At 43.6% G+C, this 13,344-nt stretch overlaps 1 protein-coding gene across 1 annotated transcript in view; it reads left to right on the forward strand.

Moving 5' to 3' along the window:
* The window catches only part of sts (steroid sulfatase (microsomal), isozyme S), a 42,367-nt gene extending 36,708 nt beyond the window's left edge, over window positions 1-5,659 (forward strand). Inside the window, exons 8-10 of the mRNA XM_075478102.1 lie at window positions 626-785; window positions 1,703-1,824; window positions 2,234-5,659. Of these exons, the coding sequence (XP_075334217.1) occupies window positions 626-785; window positions 1,703-1,824; window positions 2,234-2,616 (665 nt within the window). The 3' untranslated portion in view covers window positions 2,617-5,659. The remainder of the gene's footprint in view (window positions 1-625; window positions 786-1,702; window positions 1,825-2,233) is intronic.
* Window positions 5,660-13,344: the final 7,685 nt, after the last annotated feature.

The following is a 13,344-nucleotide window of genomic DNA, read 5'->3' on the forward strand; positions in this document are numbered from 1 at the left end:
CAATGATGTCGGAGCCTTAAAGGGGAAGTTCGTTTTTTTTTTTTTTTAAACCTGGACCTTATTTCTGCCATAAAATACGTTAATCTATTCACCGATAACAGTTTGGTGAAAGTCGGCGTCCTTCGGACGATATTTAGACCACTGGAGATCGACGTATATCCATATAATGGGAGAGAACAGGGCAGAGACAATACAGCCTCTAATTAAGGCATTATCTGTCTTTATTTCACCAATACTTTAAGACCAATGAATGAATGAACGCGCACTATTGCGTTGTTAGCTCAGAGCTGCCGTGTTGTTGTCATCCGGGGCTATCGGGGGGGCTTATAGGAAGCTTTCTACACACGCTCCTGGGTCTGGTTTCTGTATTTTGCCCATTTAGACGTTCCTTTGAGTGTCCTAGCGTCCGGGCCAAGCAGCGCTTTCCTTTTGTGGGTAAAATAAAGACTTGAGTTGTGAACAGTTCCTGTAACATACCTGGAATCTGCTCCTTCACGGAGCCTGATACCTGCTGTGAAATGCAGTCGCACAGTGGTGAGAGTAAAGTAGGAAGTATAGCTCATCACCGAGGTGGTGAAAAACAGACTTTATGATATTGAGTATGTTTTTTTTCTCCTTCGTACAGCCGGGAAGTCCACGAATTGGGAAGGAGGGATCCGGGTCCCCGGGATTCTACGCTGGCCGGGGAAAATCCCCAGTGGTAGAGAGATAGATGAGCCCACCAGCAACATGGACCTGTTTCCTACGGTGGTGCAGCTGAGCGGAGCCTCCGTCCCTCAGGACAGGTTAGGCTGTGCAGCGCGGACATCGCTCTTCTTCCACCTGTCAGGAAATCTAGGTTGAATTTAAAGAGGCAGAGAGTCAGGCTCTGTTCGAAACCGCATACTTCTCCTACTACTCCTTCTACTCATACTAACTTTTTGAGTTAGTATGCGAGTTTGAGTAAGCGAGAAGTTCCCGGATGCATACTAGATTCTCTGAAATGTTGGGTATGCATCATGAGGTTACTACTCATACTCAAACTACCCAAGATGCAACGTAACGTGATGTCGCCGATCGTCATTTCCTGTCAAAACGGCAGTTTCAAGCTAGCTATAATGAGGGTAGGTTCACTTCCTGCTTTCAAAACAAAAGCACCAATTGTACCCTATGATAAAAGGCAACGGGTATTTTATTCTGTGAAAATAACCAGAAGTGCGTTGCTCACTGCGGCTAGCTTTAGTAGCGCCGAATTCGTGGGAACAAAATTGTAAATAGCCAGTATTTTGTCAGGTTTTCAACACGTTGGGGATCTAAACGACTACTTTCTCGCCTGAAAATGTTTCAAATGTTGCTAAAGTTTACAGTTTTGAGCTTAAGCGAAATCAGCTTCAGGCCGGCTGATTTCGGCTCGGGCAGGAGCGAAATGCATTGTGGGTACAATAGATACAATAGACCTATAGATCAGGGGGCTCACCGGGAGGAAGGGGTCCACGGAGGCTGGAATGGCATCTGGAATGGCATGGAATCTATCTAGTGGGTACAATAGATCGATCAGACGGTAACGCTCTGCATACTGTCTGATCGATGAGTATGCAGTATGGAAGTATGTAGTATGTAATATGTGGTTTTGAACACAGCTTTAGAGAAGGGTTCAGTAAGCTCTCAGGAGGAGGCAGGGAACGCTTCCACGATGAACTAATGAACGTTTTTTGCTTTGTAGAGAAATAGACGGTCGTGATCTTCTGGATCTGCTGCAGAGGAGAGTGCAAAGACCTCACCACGAGTTCCTGTTCCATTACTGCAATTCCTACCTGAATGCAGTCAGGTGGAAGCCCCACAACAGTAAGTCCATCCGTCACCCAGTCTGACGCACAAAGAATGGACCCAGTGGTGAATATGAAGCCGCCTTAAACACAGAGACGGATGTGTACGGAGAGAGAGATGAAATATCTTGGGTTCATATTGTCTGTGTGTCATGTGATGAAAGAAACATGAAACATGAGCTGAAACATAAAAGAAACATGAAACATGACTAGAAACATGACAGAAACATGAAATATGACTAGAAACATGACAGAAACATGTAACATGACCTGAAACATGACAGTAAAATGACAGAAACATGAAACATGACCTGAAACATTGTCATATTGTCTGTGATGGCACAGAGAAAGGAAAATGTAGGAACAGTTGTTCATTTATTCTGGTGTTTTACGAGCTGACATTTCCAGCTTTTCTGGTGTTTCTTCAGGTAGCTCGGTGTGGAAAGCCTTTTACTTCACACCCAACTTCTACCCAGAGGACCAAACCACCTGTCTCCACACACACGTCTGCTTTTGCACTGCGGAATACGTGACCTACCACGATCCCCCCCTACTCTACGATCTCTCCAGGGATCCGTCAGAGAGTGCGCCGCTGACTCCTGACACCGAGCCAGCCTTTCACGCCATCGTGGCCGTGATGAAGGAAGCTGCGGAGGCCCATCAGAGCTCGCTGCAGCCTGTGGAGAGCCAGTTATCTGCCGCACACCTGATGTGGAAGCCCTGGCTGCAGCCCTGCTGCTCCACGCTCACACAGCTCTGTCAGTGCCAGGCTTCTACCCAGCATGGGGAAAACCACCCAAACAGTCCCTAACTGGACTCATGAAGACTTTCAAGCTGTGACCTCAGTGCAGGTGTTATAGTCAGCTGAGTGAAGCTGACACCCCACCCACGTGAAAAATTCAAGCAAACAGATTGATCGGTTAGTGAGATTATTTTTTAGGTCATCCAAAGGTCACCATCCCCCCATATTGCTCCAAAACAACCAGAGTGGTCTACTTTTTTAGTGCTCCGTTTGTGCAGGTTTGTGCCGTTAAAACTGGCGTTTGTGCTGCTTTCGTCTCTGAGATATTATGAATTATAATTTCGGCCGATGACGTCACCATCCCCCCATCTTGATCCAAAACAAACCAGAGTGGTCTACTTTTTTAGTGCTCCGTTTGTGCTGGTTTGTGCCGTTAAAATTTTCGTTTGTGCTGCTTTCGTCTCTGAGATATTATGAATTATAATTTCGGCCGATGACGTCATCATCCCCCCATATTACTCCAAAACAAACCAGAGTGGTCTACTTTTTTAGTGCTCCGTTTGTGCTGGTTTGTGCCGTTAAAATTTTCGTTTGTGCTGCTTTCGTCTCTGAGATATTATGAATTATAATTTCGGCCGATGACGTCATCATCCCCCCATATTACTCCAAAACAAACCAGAGTGGTCTACTTTTTTAGTGCTCCGTTTGTGCTGGTTTGTGCCGCTAAAACTGGCGTTTGTGCTGCTTTCGTCTCAACTTCCCACTGACTAAATTGGCGAAAGGAACTTACTGGAACAAAACAGAACGACTACAACCTGCAGCAGATGAAATTCATTGCCTCCTGATCAATATAGTGAAATCATGTGATCAACTGAAAGTAAAACGTAACTCGGAGACGAAAGCAGCACAAACGCCAATTTTAACGGCACAAACCAGCACAAACGGAGCACTAAAAAAGTAGACCACTCTGGTTTGTTTTGGAGCAAGATGGGGGGGATGATGACGTCATCGGCTGAAATTATAATTCATAATATCTCAGAGACGAAAGCAGCACAAACGCCAGTTTTAACGGCACAAACCTGCACAAACGGAGCACTAAAAAAGTAAACCACTCTGGTTTGTTTTGGAGCAATATGGGGGGATGGTGACCTTTGGATGACCTAAAAAATAATCTTTAATATCTCAGAAACCAAAGCAGCACAAACGAAAATTTTAACGGCACAAACCAGCACAAACGGAGCACTAACCGATCAATCTATTTGCTTGAATTTTTCACGTCGGTGGGGTGTCAGCTTCACTCAGCTGTTATAGTCAGGTTCACTGTGTACAAAAATGTACTTTTGGGGGGATTTGTTGACCTATACATTTTTGGAATCTGCAGACCTTGGGGATTCCAAAAACCAATGTTGCCGCTTGAACAGACACCTGTATGGTGGCCATTTTGGAATTTCAAAACAGGCGCCATAGAATACAGAATTTCAGCTACCTTGGCCTCTAAACAACCTAAAAACTCAATTTAACATGCCAATGCCTATGTTTTCTTGGGCAATGAATCCAATGGTGACTTCAGAATCGTGCTTTGGAGCCCCCAAGGGGTGGGAAAAAAAATTGTGGCACCTCCAAGAAGTGGAAAAGGAAATGCATATGATTAAATAAACAATGACAAAGGTAAATTAAAACTATAATCTGTACATAAATGTGATATATATTTATTTCACCATAGGCTGGTAATAGTCGGGACTCAATAAAACTTTGGGTTTGCTACAAGGATTGATGGGTGTGTGGTACCAGGAAACTGATTTGGTGACGCTTTGCGGTAAGACGTGTTGCATCACTTCCTGTTACCTTGCTCGTGCACTGTGGAATTTCTTGCTCCGCTTGGAGTACTGATAATCACTTTATTTCGATCTATAACTTACACAATTTTGCATAGTTAAACTCTATAGCTTACCGTTCTGTTCTAACACACTCCTACAGATCTTTATTCTCACTTTTTAACGGTGTGTCTGGTTCTCTAGCGTAGCATGGCTACCGGTTCTCTTCCTCCTTCTCCTGCTTTCACCTGCTCCGTGTGTCAGATGTTTAGTTACTCTTCTGCCTCCTTTAGCGATAATGGTACATGTAACAAATGTAGTCTTTTTGTAGTTTTGGAGGCGAGGTTATCTGAATTGGAAGCTCGGCTCTGCACTGTTGAAAATCAACCGATAGTGAGCCAGGTCCCTTTTGCCAGTGTGGAGCCACCTAGCGTAGCTAGCTCAATTAGCCTCCCCCTAGCAGAACCTGAGCAGCCAGGATTACAACGTGGCTGGGTGACTGTCAGGAAGAGGCATAGCTCTAAAGTCAAGCCCGTTGTTCACCATCGACCTGTCCACGCTTCAAACAGATTTTCCCCAATCAGCGACACACCCGCTGAGGACAAAACCCTGGTAATTGGCAGCTCCATAGTCAGAAACGTGGCATTAGAGACACCAGCGGCCATAGTCAAATGCATTCCAGGGGCCAGAGCGGGCGACATAGAATCCTATTTAAAACTGCTGGCTAAGGATAAACGTAAATATGGTAAAATAGTTATTCACGTCGGCGTTAATGACACCCAGTTACGCCAATCGGAGGTCACTAAAATTAATGTTGCATCGGTGTGTAATTTTGCCAAAACAATGTCGGACTCCGTAGTTTTCTCTGGACCCCTGCCAAATCTGACCAGTGATGACATGTTTAGCCGCATGTCGTCCTACAATCGCTGGTTGTCTAGATGGTGTCCAGCAAACAACGTGGGCTACATAGATAATTGGCAATCTTTCTGGAGAAAACCTGGTCTGATGAGGAGAGACGGCATCCATCCCACTTTGGAAGGAGCAGCTCTCATTTCTAGAAATATGGATGAATTTATTTGCCACCCTAAAACATGACAACCCAGGGCTCAGACCAGGATGCAGAGTTGTAGTCTTACACACTTCTCTGCAGCTTCCCACCTGCTGCTACCCACCCAATCGATTAACACAAAAGGAGCAAATCCTCTTGTGCAAAAAGAAATTATTAAAACAAAAACTTTAACTGAACAAAAACATCAAACTATTAAATGTGGTTTGCTGAATATCAGATCTCTCCTTTCCAAGTCTCTGTTAGTGAATGAGTTGATTTGTGATCATCATATTGATATATTTAGTCTTACAGAAACCTGGCTGCAGCAGGAGGATCATGTTAGCATTAATGAAGCAACTCCCTCTGACTGTTTAAATGTTCACGTTCCTGGAACCACAGGCAGAGGAGGAGGAGTGGCAGCTATTTTCAGATCAGGGTTACTCATCAGTCCCAGACCCAAGATTAGTTTGAGCTCTTTTGAATCTCTGATTCTCAGTTTTTCCCACGCAAAGTGGAAATCCCAGAAACCTCTTGTGTTTGTTGTTGTTTATCGTCCACCTGGCCCTTATTCTGAGTTTCTGTCTGAATTCTCAGAGTTTTTATCCCAGTTAGTGCTGAGTACAGATAAAGTCATTGTAGTGGGTGACTTTAATATTCATGTAGATGTTGAAAATGACAGCCTGAATATGAACTTTAATTCTATATTGGACTCTATTGGATTTTCTCAGAGTGTTCACGGACCGACTCACTGCCTTAATCACACCCTTGATCTTATGCTGACTTATGGCATTGAGAGTGAACAGTTAACAGTGTTCCCTCATAACCCTGTCTTATCTGACCATTTTCTGATAACCTTTGAGTTTACATTACTTGACTATACAGTTTCTGAGAAGAAATTTACGTATAGAAGGTGTCTATCAGAGGATGCTGTAACCAGATTTAAAGAATTAATTCCATCATCCTTTTCTTCACTGCCATGTGCAGATGTGACAGAGGACGACTACCTAAACTTTACTCCAGCAGCACTTGACTCTCTTGTTGACAGCACTATAGTTTCAATGCGTACAGCACTGGACAATGTTGCCCCTCTGAAAAGGAAGGTAATCAGCCAGAAGAGGTTGGCTCCTTGGTATAATTCACAGCTGCGTGCTTTAAAGCAGACTGCAAGAAAGCTGGAGAGACAGTGGCGTTCCTCTAATTTAGAAGAGTCTCAGTTAGTCTGGAAAGATAGTTTAATAATGTATAAGAAAGCCCTTCGTAAAGCTAGAACTGCTTATTATTCATCATTGATAGAAGAGAATAAGAATAATCCCAGGTTTCTTTTCAGCACTGTAGCCAGTCTGACTAAGAGTCCGAGCTCTGCTGAGCCAGTTATTCCTTTAACTCTCAGCAGTGATGATTTCATGAGCTTCTTCATCAATAAAATTGTTTCTATCAGAGAGAAGATTGATGGAGTCCTTCCCACTATTATCAGTGATGTATCATCAAGTACAGCAGCTTTAGAAGTATCTTTAGAACCTGATTTGTATTTAGACAGCTTCTGTCCAGTTGATCTCTCTGAACTAACAACAGCAATAGTCTCTTCTAAACCATCAACTTGTGTTTTAGACCCAATCCCAACCAGACTGTTCAAGGAAGTTTTCCCATTAATTGACACTTCCATATTGGATTTGATCAATCTGTCTTTGTTGACAGGATATGTACCTCAGACTTTTAAGGTTGCTGTAAATAAACCTTTACTTAAAAAACCTACTCTTGATTCAGAAGTGTTGGCTCATTATAGACCTATATCCAATCTCCCTTTTTATGTCTAAAGTTCTTGAAAAAATAGTTGCAGCTCAGCTTTGTGATCACTTACACAGAAATAATCTGTTTGAAGAGTTTCAGTCAGGATTCAGAGTGCATCATAGCACAGAAACTGCACTGCTGAAAGTTACCAATGATCTCCTCTTAGCCTCTGATAGCGGACTTGTGTCTGTGCTTGTCCTGTTGGATCTCAGTGCTGTATTTGATACGGTCGATCACAGTATCTTATTACACAGACTTGAACATGTTATTGGGATTAAAGGAACTGCATTAGGCTGGTTTAAGTCATATTTATCTGATAGATTTCAGTTTGTTCTTGTAAATGAAGAATCTTCCTCTCACACCAGAGTAAGTCATGGAGTTCCCCAGGGTTCTGTGCTTGGACCGATTCTTTTCACTTTATACATGCTTCCATTAGGTAACATTATTAGACAGCATGGCATAAATTTCCATTGCTATGCTGATGATACTCAGCTGTACTTATCTATAAAACCAGATGAACCCAATAGGTTGGTCAGACTACAAGCATGTCTTAAAGACATAAAGACCTGGATGACTCAGAACTGTCTGCTTCTAAATTCAGACAAAACTGAAGTCGTTATCTTTGGACCTGAGCGTTTCAGGGAGAAATTGTCTAGCTATATAGTTACTCTAGATGGTATTTCCTTGGCTTCTAGTTCTACAGTGAGGAACCTTGGAGTTATTTTTGACCAGAACTTATCATTTGACTCGCATATAAAACAGGTTTCTAGGACTGCCTTCTTTCACCTTCGTAATATTGTTAAAATCAGGAACATCTTGTCTCAGAGTGATGCAGAACAACTAATTCATGCATTTGTTACTTCAAGATTGGACTACTGTAATTCTTTATTATTGGGCTGTCCCACATATTCTCTGAAAAGCCTTCAGTTGATCCAAAATACTTCAGCCAGAGTTTTGACAAGAACTAACAGGAGAGATCATATTTCTCCAGTTTTAGCTTCTCTTCATTGGCTCCCTGTTAAATTCAAAATAGAATTTATGATTCTTCTCCTTACATATAAAGCTCTTAATGACCGAGCTCCATCATATCTTAAAGATCTCATTGTAAGATATTTTCCTAACAGAGCACTTCGTTCCCAAACTGCAGGTTTACTTGAGGTTCCCAGAGTTTCTAAAAGTAGAATGGGAGGGAGAGCCTTCAGTTATCAGGCCCCTCTATTGTGGAATAAGCTGCCAGTAAATGTCCGGGAAGCAGACACCCTTTCCACTTTTAAGACCAGGCTTAAAACTTTCCTTTTTGATAAAGCTTATAGTTAGGGATGGCTCAGGTGATCCTGAAACATCCCATAGTTAAGCTGCTACAGGCCTAGACTGCTGGGGGGCCTCATCTGACACACCTTTCCTCACTTTACTCTCTTTATGTATATGTGATATTATTGTGGTCATTAACTCGTGTTTCCCTGTTCCAACAGATATCCTTTGAATGGTGTTACAGTGCCGCCACCGCGCGCCCCCCCCCCCTTTCTGTCTTCTCAAACCCCAGCTGGTCGAGGCGGATGGCCACCCTTCCTGAGTCTGGTTCTGCCAGAGGTTTCTTCCTGTTAAAAGGGAGTCGTTTCTCTCCACAGTCGCCTCAGGCACGCTCAGGCCGGGAGATTGGACCGAAAAACAAAAAGTTTTCAGTGCAATCTGTTGGTTTTCTTAGCTAGGAAATTGTTTTTGAATTGGCTCTATATGAACGAATTGGATTATTTTATGAATTATGATTATTATTAATTAATTGAATTCCACTTGGCTTGAATTGGACTTACTATCTAAGTGCCTTGAGATGACATTTGTTGTATTTGGCGCTATATAAATAAAAATGAATTGAAAAAATTGAATTGATAGATTCTTTGTTCCAGACTGGGTGCAATGACCTCCCCTTGAACATTGGCCTTCTGATATACTGCAGTGATTGTCCCATGTGTGGTTCCCTTTCCATCCACTGTGTCCTCGGCAAAGTCAGTGTTGTTGACAGCAAAGAACACAAAGCTTCCTTTTTTAAGAAAGTGAGGTACATACAGACCAGAGTTTTTAGGTTGTTTAGAGGCCAAGATAGCTGAAATTCTGTCTTTTATGGCGCCCGTTTTGAAATTCCAAAATGGCCACCATACTGGTGTCTGTTCAAGTGGCAACATTGGTTTTTGGAATCCCCAAGGTCTGCAGATTCCAAAAATGTATAGGTCAACAAATCCCCCAAAAATTCCCACAAAAGTACATTTTTGTACACCGTGAACCTGACTATTAGTTCCACCATCCGGATCTGTTGCTGTCATAGTTTGTGTTCTTTTAAACACTTGTTCTGTAGAAAGAGTCTCTTTCAAGTTGATGTGCTGATTTAAACATGGTTCACAAGGTTTACGGTACAATCCGCAGCCTCTTCAAAGGTTGCCATGTTTGGGCCCTGAGCTGCTCAGTGGAACTTCGGGGACTCGGAGCGAGTTAAGCCCAATTCGCACGGGATAAGTATTACCTATGGATCACTGGTAATTCGCAGCTACCCCCGCACCTCTGTAATTTTTTGTGGCGCATTCGGACGGGACAAGCAAAAGTCTGTAATTTACTGAAATCACAGACATCATGAGCGGATATTCCGTAATTGTCGTAACTTCCTGTTTTGCCCCGTTGTACCTGGTTGTACACATAGGTTGAACACACACAGGTGTGCGTTCAGACGGGACTTAAATTACCACAGGACGTCTGTGTTTCGCCGAAATACAGTAGGTAATTCGCGGCGGAATTATTACCCCACAAATCACGGACATGGCGCATTCGCACAGGACTAAGAACTCAGACATTCTCCGCAATTATTCCGAATTACGGGGGGTCCATAGGTAATACTTATCCTGTGCGAATTGGGCTTTACACGGTAGAAGTCCGCCTGCCTTTGTCAGAACGGTGGTGGTGAAGGAAAACTCTTGATTTATTTAAAGAATCCAAACGAAGAACTCAACTTAGATTAAACACAAACAAAAACCTGACAATGAGCATGAATTACGGAGAGGATCTGGCAATGGAACATGGAAAAACCTGGAGACTGAGGCCCCGTTTACACGATAGGAAGACGCAGATATTGTCCTGCGGTTTGGCCTCTCATTTACACCATTTATCACAGAAAACGATTATTTCTAAAACCTCCGGCCAAAGGGGAGATTTCTGATAACGCCGGTTATGTGTTGCCGTGTCAACTGAGAGAAACAGCGTTTTAGGTTCTTAAACGTCACATTATGCGCCAGAAAATGCTTAACGTCATGCGAGCGCCTTATGTTTACAGTTTGTTTGGCTACTGATCAGGATTATCATAGATGATGTTAAAGTTCTACTCTGGCCTTATTGCATTTGCAACAACTGCTCTACATGGAGGAGCAGAGGCGAAGGATTGCACGGAGGTCAGCCGCCAATAGGTTTGGCATAGTTATTATGGCGCTTGACGGCGAATTTATGCGGGTTGATGTAAATGACAAGTTTTTTCAAATATTTGTTTCTCTAAATACCTGGCTGTGTGTAAATGTCGACTAAATACTGAGGATGGTGACTAATGCGTGAAGGCAGCTGAGGGGAGAAGCACAGCTGACGGGAGTGAAGCTGATGGCAGGGCAAGAGACTGAGGAAACCATGGCAGAAACTATGGTTTCCCTACCCTAACCCTTTTCCCAAAAACCAAATTAGACCCACTACCTCCCTTGTTACAACCTTCCCTCCCACATACCCTAACCATAAGGGTCACAGGGCCAAAAGCCCTAACCCTAAGTCCACCACTCCATGCCAGGGTTTAAAACATTAATACATTTATATTAATATTTTTATTCTACTTTTATTCTCTCTTTAATCCTCTGGCGTGTTACCTTCTTGTTGAAGGCTCAGTAAAAGGCAACAGTAGCAGATTAAAGCAGAGTTTGTGCCTCAGATTCAGTCTCTGCTCAAACTGCCTCCACTGCGGGCTGCTGTACCTGCTGGCTTGGATCTCTTGGCAGCTCTGTGGCTCGGCGCTAACCGACCGTAGCCATTTCATTTCAGGCCACAGTCCCACCTCCCACAGAAGCACAAAGAGGGCAGCGTGCGACTTCCATACATCCTGTGAGCAGCGGTAGAATCGGTTTCCAGTGGATTCCTTTCGGAGCAGAAAACAATGACAAATGTTCACCTCTGTGAGCAGCTATTGTCGGCTGTGTGGCGAGTGTGAACGTGCTGCAGCTGGACAGCCAACCCCTCAGTGTTCATTTCCTTTTCATCCAAAAAAGAGCTGAATCGCACCATCATCGCCCGGGTGGAAGCTGTGGCTTCAGTGAAGCCTAAAGCACATAATAGAGGGTCAAACTCTGAGCATCCTTTAACATCCAAGTGCATCTTTATGAGCACAGATAATAAGGAAAAAAAAATCTAAAGCTATTAAATCCACATGCTTTTAAGTCTGGCAAGTCTCTTTTTCTTTCTCCTGACTGGCTCTGCTTGTTTATCGGATGCTTTTAAAGGTTCCTCTGCCTTCTCAGATGGTTTCTGAGTGGAAGGATTCGCTGTAATTTTTTATAGGGCAATACTCTCTGAAAAACAGAATATAGAAACTCTGGCACTCATGCATCACGCCCAGGGGTTATAGTCTCGTTGACGTTTCCTATTCTTTAGCCCTTATTATTGCTTATATCTCCCATCATCTGTAATTCTAATTCTGCAAATTTCTGAGTAAATAGCAATGGTTTCTTGACTGAGGTCAGCAGTCTGAACCTATTCCGTCAGCATTTTGTGGATCCATGAAATAAGATCTGCTAAAAGCAGCTGCTGAACCCAAAAATGTTTGAAAGTCTCAGCCTTTTGCACCTTCTTCCCCTCCGACTGTCCCCGGTAAATCTACGCACCGCGGTGTCAGGTGGGATCTTTGTGGGACACTTTCCGTTGCAAACCCAGCCCGTCTGCCTCCGTTATTCTTTGCTTCGCAGCAGCTGGCGTTGTTCTCAGGATGGTTACCATAATCTTGATAGTGGAGGCACATTTTTGGACATTTCTGCCAATAATCTGAAACAATTCAAGTCATTTTACTCATGTCAGAGCAGAAAGAAAAACAGGAGACGAGACAGGTTGAGATGCACATTCTCGGGCCTGAAACTGCACTTGATCGCCGTGGGCTGAGATACCACAGTTCACATCTTTGGTTCCCAGCCCCTGCACTGCACCATTTTGCTTTATGACACATTTTCGATGGCGTCTTTGTGGCCTCGTCACCATGGCAACACATCCCTGTGTGTGGCTGTACATGTGCAGGGCTCACACCATCTGTTTGAAGACGGTGGTGGTGGGAGGAGCCAAACAGTCTCCAGCATCACTTTGAGCTCCACAATAAGACCGACGCAGATCCAAGTGATCCCACATCGTCCCCCTCCTGCTCTCTGCTGAGTTTCCTCAGCCATGATGGTGGGCAGCTGGAACTCCAACTTTCAGCTTGATGACATGGGCTGTGTTCGAAACCGCATACTTCTCCTACTATCTTTTTGAGTTAGTAGTTTGAGTAAGCGATGCATACTAGATTCGCCGAAATGTTGGGTATGCATCATGAGGTTACTACTCAAACTACCCAAGATGCAACGTAACGTGGCCGATCGTCATTTCCTGTCAAAACGGCAGTTTCAAGCTAGCTACAACGAGGGTAGGTTCACTTCCCGTTTTAAAAACAAAAGCACCAATTGTATCGTAATGGCTTTCCCTATGATAAAAGGCAACAGGTATTTTATTTTGTGAAAATAACAGGAAGTGCGCCGCTCACTGCGGCTAGCTTTAGTAGCACCGAATTCGTGGGAACAAAATTGTAAACAGCCGGTATTTTGTCAGATTTTCAACATGTTGGGGATCTAAACGACTACTTTCTCGCCTGAAAATGTTTCAAATGTTGCTAAAGTTTACAGAGTTTAGAGCTTAAGAGAAATCAGCTTCAGGCTGGCTGATTTCGGCTCGGGCAGGAGCGAAATGCATTGTGGGTAAACGCTCTGCATACTGTCTGATCGATGAGTATGCAGTATGGAAGTATGGAACTATGCAGTTTGTAGTATGCGGTTTTGAACACAGCTATGCAGACCTTAAAATGCACAGGACGACCCATTCACATCCTCACGTGCC

Source organism: Odontesthes bonariensis, chromosome 11 (assembly GCF_027942865.1).
Source record: "Odontesthes bonariensis isolate fOdoBon6 chromosome 11, fOdoBon6.hap1, whole genome shotgun sequence".
NCBI classification, from domain to species: Eukaryota; Metazoa; Chordata; class Actinopteri; order Atheriniformes; family Atherinopsidae; genus Odontesthes; species Odontesthes bonariensis.